The sequence below is a fragment of the Gekko japonicus genome, unplaced genomic scaffold, assembly GCF_001447785.1.
Source record: "Gekko japonicus isolate JY-2015 unplaced genomic scaffold, Gekko_japonicus_V1.1 scaffold1624, whole genome shotgun sequence".
Lineage (NCBI taxonomy): Eukaryota > Metazoa > Chordata > Lepidosauria > Squamata > Gekkonidae > Gekko > Gekko japonicus.
In genome coordinates this window covers 282,764-301,035 of record NW_015176500.1, presented here as the reverse complement: position 1 = coordinate 301,035, position 18,272 = coordinate 282,764, and the positions used below count along the sequence as shown (strand labels likewise).

General features: G+C 41.1%; 1 protein-coding gene across 1 annotated transcript in view; it reads left to right on the top strand.

Moving 5' to 3' along the window:
* Positions 1–18,272, top strand: part of PCNX2 (pecanex homolog 2 (Drosophila)) — a gene marked incomplete at its 5' end in the record, with an annotated part of 155,245 nt that overhangs the window by 131,094 nt on the left and 5,879 nt on the right. Inside the window, 4 exons of the mRNA XM_015427313.1 lie at positions 5,884–6,028; positions 6,952–7,182; positions 8,995–9,269; positions 10,595–10,776. Coding sequence (XP_015282799.1) covers positions 5,884–6,028; positions 6,952–7,182; positions 8,995–9,269; positions 10,595–10,776 — 833 coding nt within the window. The remainder of the gene's footprint in view (positions 1–5,883; positions 6,029–6,951; positions 7,183–8,994; positions 9,270–10,594; positions 10,777–18,272) is intronic.

Here is an 18,272-nt window from a genome sequence, read left to right as displayed (position 1 = left end):
TAATCTCTCAAATTATGCAACATGTTTGCTAAATTAGAATCAGAGCTTTACCACAGAAAGTACCTGTCAGCCAGCACCTCCACAGCCTTTTATATGCTCCAAACATATAACCTTAAAAAGAATATAATATCAGCATTATGCACTCATACAGTAAATTGCTATATTTGTTAATCATGGATGTGGTAGGTGAATGGGGGGAAAATGCACAAAGTGAACTGTTATTTCTCAGTTGGCCAAGAATGTGAGTTATGAATGGAAGAAGTGCAAAATCTCTTCTTGCCCATGGACTCTCTTGTGTGGCTTCAGGGGATGTTAGGAGTTCTGAATGCTCTGAAGTTGTTCTGAATGCTCTGTGCTGATGCATACATCCGGTGCAGAATTAATTAAAAGAAAACACCTTCATCCCACACACCCAGCAGTCTTCAGGTGATTTCCCACAAGCGCTGCTCCACGCTCACTCCTCCCTTTTGCCCCGATGGTACGTGTCAATTTCACACAAGCTGCTGCGCAGCCACATTTTGCCCCGCAGCTTCATGCAATTTTCCCCGCGTCTACTCAATCCTCAAAAAACAGGATTGAGTAGACGCTGGGAAAATCGCACGAAGCTGCGGGGCAAAATGCGGTCGCGCAGCAGCTTGTGTGAAATTGATACGTACCATCGGGCCAAAGAGAAGAGTGAGCGCGGAGCAGCACTTGTGGGAAATCACCCTTCTACTACACTTGGTGTCGTTATTGCAAATGTGAGACAGGTGTTCAAAACCCATAAAACACGTAAGATATTACTGCATGCAGACCAAAAGCAAGGTGAACAGATTCTTCTAGCTCCATCACTTTAGAGATTTTCTCTCTCTCTTTTCCTGGAGTTTTCTGTAATCTTCCATCAAATTTCAAGAAACTTTTGAATCCCAGGAGCAGAAAGAGTAGAGTCTTCCTCTTCCCTTGTCAAAGTTTAGGGGAAAGGAATTTCCCCAATGAAAGAAGGCATTGCAGAAATTGGGGGGGGGGGGATGGGAAAAAATGAAGTGCATTAACATGTTCTGTGGTTCCATGATACAGAGATCGCCTATTTAGATTTCTAATGTACTAGCATTTTAAGGTCATACTGCAGAATGACTAATTGGGGATAGACCATGGCTCGCATAGATAATATGTGCTTTTCATACAGAAGGTCCCAGGTTCAGCCCCTGGTATCTCCAATTAAAAAGGGTATGAGAAGATGTAAAAACTTCTACCTGAGGCCCTGGAGAGATACAGCCAGTCAAAACAGACAATACTGACTTTAATGGACCAATAAGGCATCTTTCATGTATGTTTGTATCATTGTAGAAAATCTTACTAAGTATTTTCTAGAATTACCCTGTTCATGGAAATGTGCACCCGGGGACTTTAAAAAGGTCCTTTGGTGTTCATACTTGACATATACCATTGTGCCTCTGTTGCAAACCAATTCAATCTCTATGTATACTGTCATCCAAACAGGTAATTAGAGCTGACATTAGAAGAGAGCCCCCAGCCAGGAAAACTCATCCTAAGCACAGTCCTGAGTGCTGGATATGCAGTCAGTTACAATGCAGTCTTAAGCAGAGTTACACCCTTCTAACTAATTAACCAGTGTATTTAGAAAGGTGTAACTCCCCTTGGTGTCAGAGTCTTGGACAAAGTTAGTCTCAACAACACTCACTGAAGGTGATTTGTTTATTAAAGAATAAAGATGTTCCAAGCTAAGAATGTTGTTGAGTCAGAACTGAGATGCTGGCGCAACCCCCCCCCCCCCACACACCCCTGGTTACCAAGTGTCCCCCCCCACCACCTTTTTTTTTCCCAACCCGTTTTCTTCCAACCCCCCCCCCCCCACACACACACACCTGTAAATTATCTGTTTGTTATCTCAGCTAAACTGGCAAACTCAGAGACAGACCAAGGCCATCTGGTGGACATCCCTGGGAAAGTTACATGAGATGCATTGTCCTACAATAAAGCCATTCTCACTCTCACACAGTCACACTCCCCCCTCCTCTGGAATTTCCCCAAAACATGGCAAACGAGACAGCGAGTTTGACACTTGGGACTGCAGTGCTAGTCTGGCAAATATGGTTTAACTGGCCTGAGTTGTTTCTAAGTGTATCTAGAATATGTTTATAGTTAACATTCTGTCTACAGTCATCAAGAAGGTCCACATAATTTCTGTACTGGGATTTAAATGATCTCATTAGGTTAAATGTTTCAAAACCCACAAAACATTAATTCAAACTGAATTGTGTGTAGAAATTTAACTATATTTATTGAGATAAGGAATACATTGTTTTATAAATACATTGGTTTATAAATTGCTTCCACACAGCAAGAATTCTCCATTTGGCATACATTGCTGCTGTAAATGCAGAGGCATATACGTTGGCAACTTTTCTGTGTACTTTTCTCAACTACCATTTTCCACGCTGTGGAGCCCTTCGCCCTCCTTGCTTTTTCAAGTGCCAAATCAGCCACGGGATGGGGGGGATGCGCCCCCCCCCCGAAGGCTGTTTGGGCACTTGAAAGGGCCCGGGAAGGAAGAGTTCCATGGCATGGGCCCAGCCAGCAATTTAAATCAGTTCAGAATGGCAACAGTGAACTCATGGTGGCCACAAGTTCTCCGTCACACTTAGTTTGGCCCCAAGTAACCCTGTATCTAAGTAGTGGCAAGATAGTTTTAGAAGAAATGTCTGATACGGCACCTGCAGGACAAAGAATCATCAACCTGAATTTAAGCACCTTTCTTCAAGAGTAAGTTCCATTCGTTCAATAAGGGTTACTGCTAAGTATATGTACATAGGATTGTAGTCCAAGTTATGCAAAATGGATGCACCTAAAATTGCCTTCCGAATTGTGGCCACTACAGCTAAAAGCTTGTGTACATGAAAACTGGGACAACAGACTAAGAGGGAGAAAAGAAGTCCAAGAATACTTTGAAAAACAATGCACATTAAACCAAGGCAGTGCAATAAATTTGCTGAGTGCTAGAAAAAGTAATGCAGGTCGTTTGAAACAACTACAGTGCAGTAATAAAATGTGCATATTTTAGTTTATTTTAGTAACATGATTTCATTGTACTGCTCTGAAAGACATATAAAATATTTAAAATAATTGGGCTACTGAATTGTCTCCTGCTATTTTGTTTCTAATGTTAATCTCCTTTGCAGAGGCAATGGATTGTTATTAGGAAATGCTGGCTGTTTACCTTCAGCATACTGGGTCTCCAGTGAATGTCTGTAATAAGCAGAATTATCCCAAGCTTATAGTGAGCACAGGTGCAATAAAAACTTTTCATCCAGAGCTCTGTTTCTGCAGAGGATGGTTTGTAACGCTGTTGCCATGGTTATTTTGATAGGGTGTTATATTGAGGAAGAGCAAGTTTGAATGATTTGTCTTCCTTTTATTTGCCATTTAGTTTTCTTGTAAATATGCTGTAGTCAAAAGGAACATTCATAAAATTCATAATGTATTGAAGCTGAATATTGACTCGGTGCTTTCTTAAATGCTGTTCTGTTCTTATGAAACATGTTTTTCCTATTCTGGCTAATTTTGAAAGCTCCACTAAGTGGACAGATCACACATTCTTAGTAGAAACCTTGCATGGCAATAAGCATCTTGAACATTCTAATGCTTCACTCCAAGGATACAATCAAAAATACACTGTTGTAAAAATTGTAAATCCATGTCAGGTAGATTAAGCAACATCCTGTGGGGCTGCAACCAATGTCCTGAAGTCTAATTCTGGTTTCCTGAAATGTATGACTTCGTTTCCTGAAAAAACACGCTTCGGGTCTACTCCAGACATAGTTTTTAGTAAAAACTTGAATTCCGTGTAAATATCTGTTATTTAGGTCTGAGAGAATTTGAGTGAAAGGGCAGAAGTAGATCCCAGTGCCTCCGTAAGTCCTTACAGAAAATTGTGCAACAATTTTCTTCAGGTTTGATTTGCCTGAATTTGTTGCCAATAAATAAATAAGCAGCAGATTCAAATTAAAGGAGGTTTAATTAAAGGAATTCCGCCAGCATAAGGGTGTCACCGTACTGGTGTAATGTGTTTCTACCAGTGTAGGATTGTGCTCTACTGGCACATGGGGGGTTTCAGACCAATCCTGTGCTACCCAGCAGCTCTGTGAGTCAGTGATAGGATTGTGGAGTTCATCCATTTGATATCGGGGTAGGAATTAATTAAAACAATGGCACTTAAAGTGTTTAGTGTTGATTGATTCATGCCATAAACAAATATTTTTTATTTCCTACTCTCTTATGCCTTTCCTTTTTTATATAATAATATTTTTATTGATTTTCCAAAAATAAACAAACCACCAAACAAATACAAACAAATACACCCACCACCAACATACACCACTTCAAAAGCTGTTGATCCATAGTTTCCCATAACACCTCCATCATAATTATGCTTAGTTCTAATCTTATATTCCTTATTTCTCTATATAACTCAAACTTCATTTGTTTGTTTCCAGCTAGCTTACTCTTGCTCTGCTAAACATTAAATGTTCCCTTCTACTTATCATTGCTTAACCAGGAATTAATTTGCTGAAATTACAAACAATTTACATTGTTGATACAAAACATAGTATGTTTGATCTCTCCCCATCCCTCTTAAATTAAATTGAATCTGTTGTACATATATACTAATCCAAATTTGGCTCAAGTTAACTATAAAATAATTATATTGTCTCTCTTTCTGTCTTCATAGGACACCTCTAAATGTAACGCTTCAGAAAGAATAGTATTGCAGTTCAATCTCTACATATAGGGCTTACTTCAGCCTCTATTACTCTTCTCATAGAAACTAACTCCTTTTCAGCTAAGTCTGCCCATCCTATCCTAACCATCAATTTACTGCTTGCCACAGGTCTTATCTTTTTTCTGTCTTTTCCTCCGGTGAAGTTTTAATAGTCTTTCCCCCCCGAGGTTTGATTTCAAAAGTGTCTTCTTCTTCGGACGATACACCATTAAATTCAAGTCTTTAGGCTCAGGTTCAATGAATAGACATAGAGTGGTAGGCAAATCACCTTCTTGTTTAATTTCTTGTGACTCCTCCTGCTCCTGTGTCTCCTTTAACCGTTCCAAAATGCAGTCTCCCTCCTCATATATGCCTCGTTTATCACCAAAAACCTTGTCCCAGACCTTTTCAAGCGATTTCTCTAGTTCTTCCTTCAGGGATTTTTTGAAATGGTCTGACCTGAGTTCGGCGAGGATTGCGTCCTTAATCTGCGTGCTAGCCGCCGCCAGCGCCATTTTAATCCCCAAGTCAAGTCCGTTTTCTCTCAATAGGCTTGATTTGTAACAAGTGTCCCGATTTCTTTCTTAAATGTTATAGTCCATAGGAAAATTAATAGCAGTACCTTCGGCCAAACTTTCCCTTTTAGTCCCGTAGCTTTTTTCCACGTCCTCGTTCCTCCTTACTGTCCGCCGCCGCTTCCTTAATGGTTGAGGTTCTCTAGGTAGGGATAAGCGTCCCATACGCTTTCAAGTTCTCGTTGGGGAGTACACCCGTGTAGACAAAACAAACAAACATCCTTCTTCATGATATGGAATCATGCGAGGGAAAAAAGAAAAAACGGAAAAAAAATACAGACAAGAAAAAAAAAGCTTTAAAAGTGGTTCGGTCGCCTCTGTGAGCGCGTTTCCGCGCTCCTCCTCCTCGTCCTCTGCTTCAGGGCGGCCGGCAACACCCTATGCCTTTCCTATACAATCAGCAAAGTACACTTGAAATGAGCAGCCTGTAGTCATCTTTAACTAGATCCTGGTTGGCAGCAGTATTAATAGAGACTAAGAGAATTGTTTTCAGAAAGTTTAATGGGGAAAAGATCTGCAGGTAACTTAACTAATGTTATTATCCTATAGTTTAGATTCCTTCCTATACGGACTCCATGCCTTGTTCAAAGGAGATTTTCGACTAACGTCAAGAGATGAATGGGTGTTTGCAGATATGGACTTATTGCACAAAGTCGTTGCTCCTGCAATCAGAATGTCCCTGAAACTTCATCAGGCAAGTTATTCCTCTTCATATACTTTCTTATGCTAGTACTATTTGATGTTCTATAGGGCTAACTTTATATTAAGTGTATAAAGGAAGATCATAACTTTCCAAAATTGATTAAAAGAAAATTGAACGTTAGATGAAAAGGCAAATATGCAGTTGTGGCTTTCTTCTGAAATAGTAACTTTAACAAAATAAAATCATTAATTTGCTAGGGGCTGGAGTCTTGCAGTTTCTTAGCAAGCACATTTTTATTAATCTGTTATGGACATGCAAACTCATAGCTTATTTATTCATCCATCAAATTAATGCATCAGCCTTTATGTATAAAATAGGCACTAAATTGATAGGAGTTAATTACTGAATCTTTTCTTTTCAGATAAACAACCAGACTTTGCTCCAGTTCTGTAGGCATGATAGTTTCTCATACCTTTCCGTGCAGATCTAGAGATGGAGATGCAGAGATTTCCCAGATCCAGCACTCAAAACATGTCCATAAAAAGCAGCCACAGAATGGCCTGATATGGATAGAGGCTACAGTGCTGGCGGGTTTAATTCTCCCCCCAACACACTCAGTTTCCCCAATCATAAAATGTCCTCCAAGGGTACTTTAAGCACCAGGGTTTTTTTTAAAAAAAAGACTGTTGTATTTTGACCTGCAGAGAAGGTGTCCATTTCATAAATTAATCAAGAAAAATCATTCCGATCCTTTTAAATCCATGAGGACTTGGCGCTGACTTCAGTGAGATGGATATGCTAGCCTTTTAGATGCTGAAGGTGACAGCTGCTCTGACCTCCTGACCCCTTGATCTTAACTGAAGTCAACAGTCTTCTCACCCACCTCCTGAGGAGCAAGATTGGGTGTACTGCTGACAGCCTTTGTCTCTTCACAGAGCTCTCTGATCATAGCCATGCCTTTCATTTAATACCAGGACCAGTTCACCTGTCCAGATGAATATGAGGACCCTGCAATCCTTTATGAGGCAATTCAGTCTTTTGAAGAAAAAGTTGTGATTTGCCATGAAGGAGATCCTGCCTGGCGTAGTGCCATCCTCTCAAACAAGGAGGAGCTACTCACTTTGAGGCATGTGGTGGATGAAGGGACAGACGAATACAAAGTCATTATGCTCCACAAGAGCTACTTGAGCTTCAAAGTTATCAAGGTACTCCAGCTAGCTTAAATTTCATTGTTTTGCTGTTATGTTAATAATATTTCTTCATTTAATGTTTTTTGCTTTTCCCATCTCAGAAACTCTAGGTGGGTAATCAACTGCATAGTGGAAAAGCAATTTAGGATGAAAACAAAACAAATATTGCTTTATAATCACCTTATCTCTAGCTCTTCTCCAAACCAGCCCACATTTCTCCAAGAAGAAACCAAAGTTCTGGTGCAGCTACAGAGAATATTTTATGGCATGCTTTTGCTTCCCCAAACTTCGTGTATACATAGTATAAGCCCAAGAAGGCTCTTTTCATCCTTCAAAATCAGAATGCTCTTTTTGAGAGACTTCAGATTTCAGCTGGTGTACTATACCTATGAATCAGGCATCGGTTTTGAAAGGGGTTTGAGCTGTGAATAGAATAGAATAGAAGATGAGTTTTGGCCATGAGTTTCCAGAGAATTACAGCCAACTGCCTTATTTCTTTGTAGTAGTATTGATGAACTCTGAACTGGGGGAAATTGAAATAAAATCCCCTTTTCGTTCAAAACAGCTTACCCCAAAGCAAGGGTGTCCAGGCCCTTTCAAATTCAGACTTGGATTGTACTGGGAAGAGCTCACTAGTGCTCTCTCCCCCCCCTCCCGCTGCCAGCCTCTCTTCCTTGTCACCCCTTCCTTTTCCCTTCATTGAAACACCCATCAATGGGGCAGGTTTCCCTTTCAGCTTCCACAAGTGCACATCTGTGAAACAATCTGTAACACATATTGAAACATAGTTTACCAGAGCTCCTGAATCCAGGAGATTAGGGTCGGGAGCCCCGGGAACACAGTTAATGCAACATTTTTCTAGGAGGAAGAAAAGGATTTTATTGCTTCCCTGCTACCTAGTAAGTTTGTGGGAAATAGAGGAAGGGAATGGGATCGTGAGGGGGGGTGGCTTTTTCACACGTTTTGCTTGATTCTTAATGAGTGCTCAAGCAAAAAGCAAGAGGCTTTTTCTAGTGATCACAAACAAAACTTGCAAAAACATGCATAAATTTAAAGTGAGCTGTACAGAATTCACTCAACACTCTCCGAAGATAATTTCCTTTGAAAAATTTTACTTGCAAGGAGAACAAAAGATACTAAATTTACTGATATAACTGCTATAGGTTTTTTTAAAAACCACTAGTGCATGGAGCTCAATAGGTTGCTTCTTCCAAGCACTTTTTTCCTGTTGATTTTAGACATACACACTAAGTTGGTCATGTCTTATTTGATCACAGATACACCTATCTGGCAGCTTTATTCCTGGCATCACTATTAACTGTATGGGATGAGCAACCCCATTTAATACCCAGTCACATTGTGGGCAACTGGCAAGATGCAGGAGAGTCAGGCCTCCTCTGTTTGTGCCTCCTTGATGTGATGGGCAAGGCCACCCTGGCTCCAGGCGTTGAGCTGTCACCTGCCTATAGCTCGGTCTCCTCCTTGCCAAGCTTTCCTGATGCTCCAGGAAGGTGTGCCACATCCTGTCCCCCTAGCCACTAGGCATGATGGTCAAAAGAGGAGGTTGGGGCCGTCACCAGCCCCTGTGTGTCTTCCCTCTGCGCCAGCACTGTATGCAAAAAAGGCAGTTGTCAGGGTGGGCAGGGGATGCCAGAACAGCCATCCAGCCGTCTTGAAGATATTTAAACTGAGTCATGATGACCAATGTAGTTGTGTAGATTTTAATTCTGGAATTGTCATGGAAGAAGCAACTAGAGAACTGCAACTTGAACAGGTCTTCCTTTTGAGAAGTGTATTCATTTGACTTGTTCATCTGCTTGTGCCTAGGTTAATAAGGAATGCGTCCGAGGTCTCTGGGCTGGACAGCAACAGGAACTAATCTTTTTGCGCAATCGTAACCCAGAGCGAGGCAGCATCCAGAATAACAAACAGGTTTTGAGAAACCTGATTAACTCTTCATGTGATCAGCCTTTGGGATACCCTATGTATGTTTCTCCTTTAACCACATCATACATAGGGACACACAGGCAACTGAAGAAAGTTTGGGGTGGACCAGTTAGCCTGAACAACATCAAAACGTGGTTCAGAACTAAGTGGCTTAGGTAAGCACTTGCACATCACTTGCACATCAGACTCTGGTGCACTGTCTGGACAGCAGACCTTCCATCATGTCCTGATTGATCTAATATTTTAAATAATGTATGCATGCTCTCAGGCATCTAAGATACGAGATGGGCATCCCAAAGAAGGCATGTGCAATTACTGTGGGATCTGCAACTTCCTTTATGACTGCACTACCCCACCTTAAGATTTTTTGATACATTGACTGGGTTAGGGCAGGTAGTTACTTCCAACCTGTCTCCCCACTCTCATAATTGGGATCACATTGGTAGTTACATGGGCTATGTGCTGATCATTTTGTATTGGTGGAAGGCAAAGACAGCAGCTCCATGTTTATTTGCTACTTTCCTAGAGCTCCTCTTTTCAAGAATGAAAGCTCAATCAAGAATAAGGTCCTGTTTTATCCTAATTTTGTTGATTTACTTCAGTGATCCCGATCAAGTTCTAACAGTTACTACTATACTCCATACCTTTGTTATACTTGGAGAGGTGCAAATTAGGAGATGTTTATTTTGACAAAGTATATGCACCTCATGACCAGTGGAATATTTCTGAATTGTTCACATAACTCACATTTCCTCACACCCAGATGTCGTGCCCCTCCAAACTGTCCACTAGTACTCCAAGGGTCTCCTTTCTCCTTCCATTCTACCATTGCACTATTTTGCAGTTGGGAAGCTGCCCTGACTTAGAATGGATGCCACAATGTACATTAAGCTGTTAGTACTTCTACTGATGATGAAATTAACAGTTATGGAATCTGGGGGTGGGGAAATTGACAGGTAGAGTTCTACCATGTACAAGGGGGCACTCAGTTTCGCAGGTTGGCCAACATCTAATAGATCATTCAAAGCCAATTTAATATGAACTAAGTATTTTTAAAAGTTGCACAACGTGGAAGCTGTTCAGCACATCAGAGGATTAACAAATTAGCAAGCCACATGGGGGGGACAATCTGCCCTCCCCATCCCCATTGGCATTAATGTCCAGCAGACTAACCTACACAGAATCCAAACTATAGCACAGCGGGAATGAACAATGTGCATCAGGTTAAAAGTGCACAGATGTAAATCTCAGCTGAACATTAACTGTATGATGGAGCTTCAGAAATAACGGCGGTTTGGGACATACTATATGGGCAGCCATTTTGATGTTACTTTCCAGAATGCACACACATTTCACTCAAGCCGAAGTTCCCAGTGTTCATCTGATAAGACAGTTAAAGCAATTATGAAAGAAAAATTGTTGCTTTATTCTATGCATATACCTGACTCCCTTTGTGGATATTTGATTTTTTAATTGTCAGAATGCGGAAAGACTGTAATGCAGGCCACAACAGTGGAGGAAACCTTGATGAAGTTGACAGTAGATGTGGATCATCTTCTAGCAACAATCCAGCTAATAATTCAAGCCAGAATAGCAGCTCCCAGCATACACGGAACAGTACTCCCCAACTGCAGCCTTCTTTACGCATTGCTCAGTTTCCAGGTAGTTATGTTTATGTTTTGTTCTCATAGCCACTACGACCCAGCAGAGGTAGAAAAATAGTACTAGAGCCATAGACTGTGCTTAGGTCCTCTGTAATATTTTATAATCCATTTAGGAATAAGGTAGACATTACAAGAGAAACACAGGTTTACCAAACCCCATGTTCCCCAAACATTAGTAATGTCAAGGTGAGAGAGGACTTGCAGGATGGAATCAATCAGCAGCAATTGGTGTTTTACCCTTCTGTAGCTATGTTCCCTTACTGCAAATCCAGAAATAAGCTTGGCTGCTGGGAAGGGACATAAGAACACTTCCTCTTATCTGTCCTGATTTTACTGACTTAAACTGAGCCTATCATAATGTTGGACACTTACCCAATTTGGAGAGATCCTTTTGGATCTTTTCACCATCTGCTTTGATTTGCTCCATCCTGAATAATTTGGTGTCATCTGAAAACGTGGCCATTTATGAGAAAACATTAAAGGCAATATTGATCCTTGTGGAACTCACCGCTTACTTCATTCCCACGCAAAAACTCTCCACGTATTCTGACCCTCTGCTTCCTGTTGTTTAACCACTTGCTAATGTCTAATCCCCTGGCTGCTAAGTTTTTATTCTGGATGATTTTGTGAGGTTTTGGGAAGCCCAAGTATATCATTAATCCTGGATAACCCTTGTCCCTATGTGTGTGTTAAAACTCTCTCAAAGAACTCCAAAACGTTGGTGAGAAAAGATTTCCCAGGACAGATGCCATTCACCAGTCTGCCCACAACAGATGTTAGGCTAACTGGTCTGTAGACCTCTCTGGACTGGCATTACATTTATTACTTGGTGGTCCTTTGGAAGTGAGGCTGACTTTTAAGATCTCACATGCTTTAGTTGTATGAATGATCTTAGTTCCTTAAGAAACCTGGAGTTAAGAACCCTGGAGCCATATGCTATAAATATCCAGAGAACTGTTGGTTTTTAATTTGTCCATTAGCCCCAGAACACCATTGATCACTAGATCTCATCTCTAAAATGGAGGAGAGGAGAACCGGGTGAGCCACTCTGAATCCCCATCGGGAAGAAAGGCGGGCTATAAGTGAAGTAAATAAATAAATAAATTTGATGCTGTTTTTCCAAAACCTTTTCTGAAAACATTGACCCTGGTAATTGCTTTATGCTTCTTTGCAATAAGAAAATAAGAACATAAGAGACGCCAATGTTGGATCAGGCCAAAGGCCCATCCAGTCCAACACTCTGTGTCACACAGTGGCCAGAAATACCAGGTGCCATCAGGAGGTCCACCAGTGGGGCCAGGACATTAGAAGCCCTCCCACTGTTGACCCCCCCCCAAGCACCAAGAAGACAGAGCATCACTTGCCCCAGAGCCCCTATCTATACCTTGTGGCTAATAGCCACTGATGGACCTCTGCTCCATATGCTTATCTAATTCCCTTTTGAAGCCGTCCATGTTTGTAGCCGCCACCACCTCCTGTGGCAGTGAATTCCATGTGTTAATCACTCTTTGGGTGAAGAAGTACTTCCTTTTATCCGTTCTAACCCGACCGCTCAGCAATTTCATGGAGTGCCCCTGAGTCCTAACTACCTGGAATCCTAACTCTTCCTTTAGCAAGTATTTTACCCTTTGCCCTTCAAGGGCTGCCTCCTTGGCCAGTTTCCTGCTTCTCTTTGAAGAAATCCTTATTGGTTCTCTGTAAGCCACAGTGGAACACATATGAAGGCGGAGAGCAAACTTGTTTCCACACGTAGGCTTTTCTGAGGTTTTGTAGCAGTGTGGCACATGACCAGCATAGTGGCTCAGCCTGCAACAATACATTGAAGGCAGAGGAAGGGGACAGTCCCCATCTGATCACTGGTAAATCGTGTGTATCAGGCAGACTGGAAATGGGGGGAACTATTGTCACGCTGAAATAGTGATGGCTGTTCAAATACCCTGAAACAGGAGGTGCATTCTCTTTTAGGGTTGTCTCCTTCCTGCCATTTTGTGTAACAATGACAACAAGCAGTGACCCAGCTAAGGTGGCGACTGAATCTGCCAGGATTCAGTCTGAGGAATTGTGTGCTTCTGAAGCACCCTTTGCCTAGCTTCACTTTTTAATCAAAGAAATTACTTGATCACTTCCAAATCAGTAAGCTTCAGCTTATTTGGTGGTATATTGTGGCACCTTGCTTGCTGGATTTTTTCTACTTGTCATTCATAGACTGGAAATGATATTCCTATAAAAAATTCTAAGACCAAAACACATCCTGCTAACTCAAGTCTAATGATGGAATGCTACCCCTGTTTGTAGTCATTACTGGACTGGCAATAATCAAGAAGGCAAACTTAACTGTAAAATAATGATCCTGAGATGCCCAAGTGGGTAGAATGTTTCTTAATTTAATATTTATCTATATTGACCAGTGTGTTTCCATCTTGAAATACAGTTATCACTATTTATGACCTCTGGGTAAAAATCAGGAGCAGTTGGTGTGGAATAGGGTGCCTCAGAGAAGTGTCCTTTTATGATAGGGAAACAAGGGCTTTTCTGTACACTGAGCATTTGCAAGAGCTGAGTTATTTATGCGCAAACATGGGTGGTCTGCTGTACAGCACTGTAACCACTGAATTAGAAATGAGTACGAAATATTTTTGGACAATGGTCAGCTTAGCTGTTTAAATTGTGCACAGATGTTTGGCCACATCTGACCATGAATGGACCAGCCCGTAACAGAGCTCCCCTTTGCACTTCCTAGCTGTATTTTTTTTAATCTAAAGATATTAGCACTGAAATAACTGACAGACCCAGAAAGGGAATTTAATCCAGACCTTGAGCTTCAAGGAATCAACTTACTCAAAACAGTTTTAAAAGCGTATTGTTAGAACAGAGGTTTGCTGTGAAAGCCTGTGTCTAATTACAGTTTACAACCCAAACCTCCCTACCTTCTTCTAAACTGAAAAGACATCTAAGGGGGTGTGTGTGTGTGTGTGTGTGTGTGTGTGTGTGTGTGTGTGTGTTCAAAGGAGTGCCAACAGATGGGCATTGGACCCACTTACTGGGAAGCATGGGTCTTTTTGCACTGAAATCACAACACTTCATATCTATCCCAAGCAGTGAAAGTGAAATGCTAATACATTGCTAGTGGACCAGGGAGACACTCTTTTCCTGTAATTATTAATTGACTGGAGCTGCTACATACATGTCTAGGTTACTGTAAAAGTAAATTATGTAAGTATTTGATGTGAAAGCAACTGTATACCCATTCATTGTTGTGCTGGAAGGACACTGTCATGCATCTGCCTAAGTGGAGACTGAACAGTGGAGACGAACTGGAGACTACACCGGAGACTAACATTGAAAAAAAAAGGTTTCCCTGTTAAATGTCTTAAAGTACATGCGTTTTTCTATATATATCTTTTTTGGGGGGTGGCTACTGATAACAACCTAAATCCAGAGTTTCATCCTCCTGTGCTCACTGTTGACCATCACCACAATTTCACTGATCACAGTCATATAAACCAAAAGTAGTAAGGTTTCTCCTGAATAAAAGTGAGGTTATGTGTACGCACGCATGCACACACACACAGAGTATCTACTGCAGGGACAGGTCCCTTTTTCATTAGAGGATGGTTGACTGACACTCACTTACCAGGGGGTGAGGCATCTCTTTGATAATACCACACACCTAGTATTTTGCCACTACTGATGGTAAAAGCCCCAAAGTGAGGTGATTGACCCACACAGCCTAATATTATTATCTCCCTTAATTCACACCTACTACTTTGAATGATTTAAAGGTTATGCTCTTACTGGGATTTGCATTTGAATTATGTGAAATTATTCCCACAACCTTTCAATGACCAGTATTACTTGGATTATTAAATCAAAGCGTGAGGTAGTCTCTCCTTCACCAGTACTGTAAGTAAATGCTCCACATGCAAGAATTCCTTCTCAAGACATGAGGGAGGATTTCTGTTGCTAATAACTATCTAAAATCTACTGCCCCAGCCCAGTACTTTCAACTTGCCATCCATGTAAATAAATGTAAAGTCTCAATCTGCATCAGCCTGCCACAATCTCATCATAGCAGTGGCCTTACAAGCTGATCCAGAATGGTGTAACAGAGAACCACTGACAAATTGTTACAGTAGTGTAGCAGTGAGTGAGTGCTTCTCTGTTGCAGCTACCTCATATCAACATCTGGCACAGAATTAAAAAGCAGGCAGGATGGAAGGGATGCTTGGGCTATACTTATAATACATTTGATTTAAAATTAACAGCATCTGTTTAGCTATATGACTGCAACTCAAAGATGGACTTGCTTCGTACAGAATAACAATACAAGAACTCGTGGGCACTCAATGAAATTGCTAAGCAGTTGGGTTAGAACGGATAAAAGGAAGTACTTCTTCACCCAAAGAGTGATTAACACATGGCATTCACTGCTACAGGAGGTGGTGGTGGCTACAAACATGGACGGCTTCAAGAGGGAATTAGATAAGCATATGGAGCAGAAGTCCATCAGTGGCTATTAGCCACAAGGTATAGATAGGAACTCTCAGGCTGGGGCAAGTGATGCACTGTATTCTTGGTGCTTGGGGGGGGGGGGCAACAGTGGGAGGGCTTCTAATGTCCTGGCCCCACTGATGAACCTCCTGATGGCACCTGGCATTTTTGGCCACTGTGTGACAAGAGTGTTGGACTGGATGGGGCATTGGCCTGATCCAACATTGGCTTCTCTTATGTTCTTAACATTTCATCTGTTTGTTGTCTTTTCATTCTCACTCTCCTCCAAGAACATGCATAGGGTTCTTCCACTTCCAGCCTGAATGCTGGGAACAGATTTGACCTGATCTCCCTTGCAAGTGCAGCACTCTGTTCCCTGGCTCAGTGTAAACTACTGTGTACACAGAGCTGTAGAACTGAAATTTTACTCCTGAAGAATCAAAACCTGCTGTCCATGTGCCAAGAAATCAAAGTTGATTCATTGAGTTCATAGAAAGCTCAAAAACACACATTACAAGTTTTCTAGTCAAGTGAACAATGATGGCAGAGACAGACAGACAGACCTTTCCCCTGATAATTTTCAGTGCACTAAATATGAACAATAAGAGACAAGTGTATAACTTGTATCAATGTTGTTTTCAACCCAAAAGATAAAAGCAACAGGTAGAGGCAGCCAATGGGATATCCCTTTTTTCTTATGGAGAGGCAGATGCTTTACATCTTCTGGGCTTGTGTGTTTAGTGTCTGAACTAATCATGTGGAAGAAAAAATAGTCAAACAATTCTGCAGTTAAATGACTCACTGCTCGGTTGACCTCTTCCTAACCCTGCCGGTGGACTCTGAAGGGAACCATGGCTTCTCCTTAGCTATAAGGACAATAGATAAGGGCGGCGGCGGGGGGGGGGGAATCAAACCATGAGGATTTCTAAAATAGGTTAGCTCAGTGGCTGCTAATATCAGTTCACCATGTTCACATGTATTTATTATGAGGGCCAGTGTAATTCTGCTTAATCTTGTTGCACAACTTTATAAGAAGAAATGGGAATGATCACAAGGCCAAATCTGAGGGAAGAGAATTCCATACTCTTCTGCTTCCTCTGCCCCCAGTTCCGTGGTTAATGCTGAGCAAACCAGCTTGCAGGTGCATGTAAGATCACATTGATAATCTTTAGTTAGGTCAGAGTTTACCTCAGGCACAGGTCAATACAGAGTAACGTATTTTAAATTCACTGTTTTCAGTTCTGCTAATCCTGAGAAAAATCAGTCATGTTCAAGCCCCCTTAAAAGGGAGATTCAGTTTAACTGGGGCAGTGCAAGGCTTAAACATGTATAACTTTATCTGTTTCAAAGCCAAGAGGCCACTGTCTTGTAGGCTGTTCTCTTAATAAGGCTGCAATCTTAACTACAGTTACTTGGAAGCAAATCTCTTTTGCTGTTGCAGAGATTATTGGATTGGGTGATTTCTGAAAAGATTCTAGGTCCTGAACAAGCTTTGTTAGTGGAAGGTCTATTGACTATTGCTTAGTTTTATATCATTTAGCCAGGAAATATGCATCAGCTCTGAGAAGCAGTTTATACGTGGCTTTTATGGATCTCCAGGCAGCTTTTGATTCAGTCCCAAAGGGATTGTTTGTGGGAGAAATTACAGAAACCCTCAAGTGACCAAAGATTATTATGGTCAATCAAGAAATTAGATTATTCTCCTTTAATTTGGGGTCTCTGTAGTTTGGAAAGCCAATTGTCCAGTTCTTTTATTTCATAGAAGGGCATTTGGCAAGGATGCCTGCCAGTTCCATTATTGTTTAATCTGTTTATAAATTACATGGCATCTTTTTTCAGGCACTACTACCATTATCAAAAGTTATAAAGTATTTATTAAAAAGAAAATGTTCACAAGCATACTCTCAGCACAGCACCAGATTAAGCAAGGGATTTAAAAGAAAAGGTTAAAATGTAGTTAGAAAGTTACCGATGATCTACAGGGTTACCATTACTTTGAAGTTCCTTTTAGTCACCAAAAGAGAGACCTTCCTTCTTATTCCCAGGAGTGTTATCATCCCTCTTTCTCCTCCCACTGACTAGGTCTGGTCAAAGAAGCTTTTCCTTTTCCTTTTTTTTTAAGCCCCCAGAGGGGACTTTTTATTCTCAAAAACAACCAAGAAAAAATAGGGAAGGGTAACTACAACTAGGGAGAAAGGAAAGCAACCCACACTACACTAAAACCCAAGGTTGGGAGATCATTCCCTATTAAGCTACCGTTAGTAATAAGAAAAAGAAAAGCTGTTAATAAACAATATACTTTGTGAGAACCTGTCTTTCTAAGCTTTCAAAATGTTAGTTTGTTTGTTACTTGTTATGAGAAGATTTTCCGAGCATCTCCTCCAGCTCGCTTCATAAAGGCAATTTTCAGAGTCCTTCCGCCTTTACATCTACACTAAGATTCTCTAAAATCTTAATAGCTTCTTAGACGTTCACTCCAAATTCTGCAGCCCAGTCTTCCTCCGTCTTCAAAGGGATAAAACCGCCAATCAAGCCTCTTCCTCTCTGGTCTTGCCCTCAGGGCCCAGTGGCATCTCAAAAGTTTCTTGATTGTGAAGGCAAATTCAAGCTCTTTTCTCTCAGCAGGATTTAAGGTGACACTTTCTGAGAACACTTGCAAGGAAGGAGTTAAGTCCTTGTAAATCTTTCCTGTTTCTCTTGTACTTTTCCTCCTTTTGTCGTTGAAATTGCTGTTTAATTTAGTGTCCATCTCTTTCGTTTTAAAAGCCCTCAGTTCCATTTTTTCTGCTGTCGTTGCCAACTGGAGCTGCCGGGACACAAACTGTTTTGGGGTTTTTTTATAAGTACCCAAGGGTACACTTTTATTATTTTTTCTATTATATACTACAGACATACAAACACACATACAAACAACCCCTAACTACCCCCCACAACATATAACATATAACAAGAGACTTTATCATTTCTTCTGCTTGTTAGATTTCTAAATTCATTATCTATTTT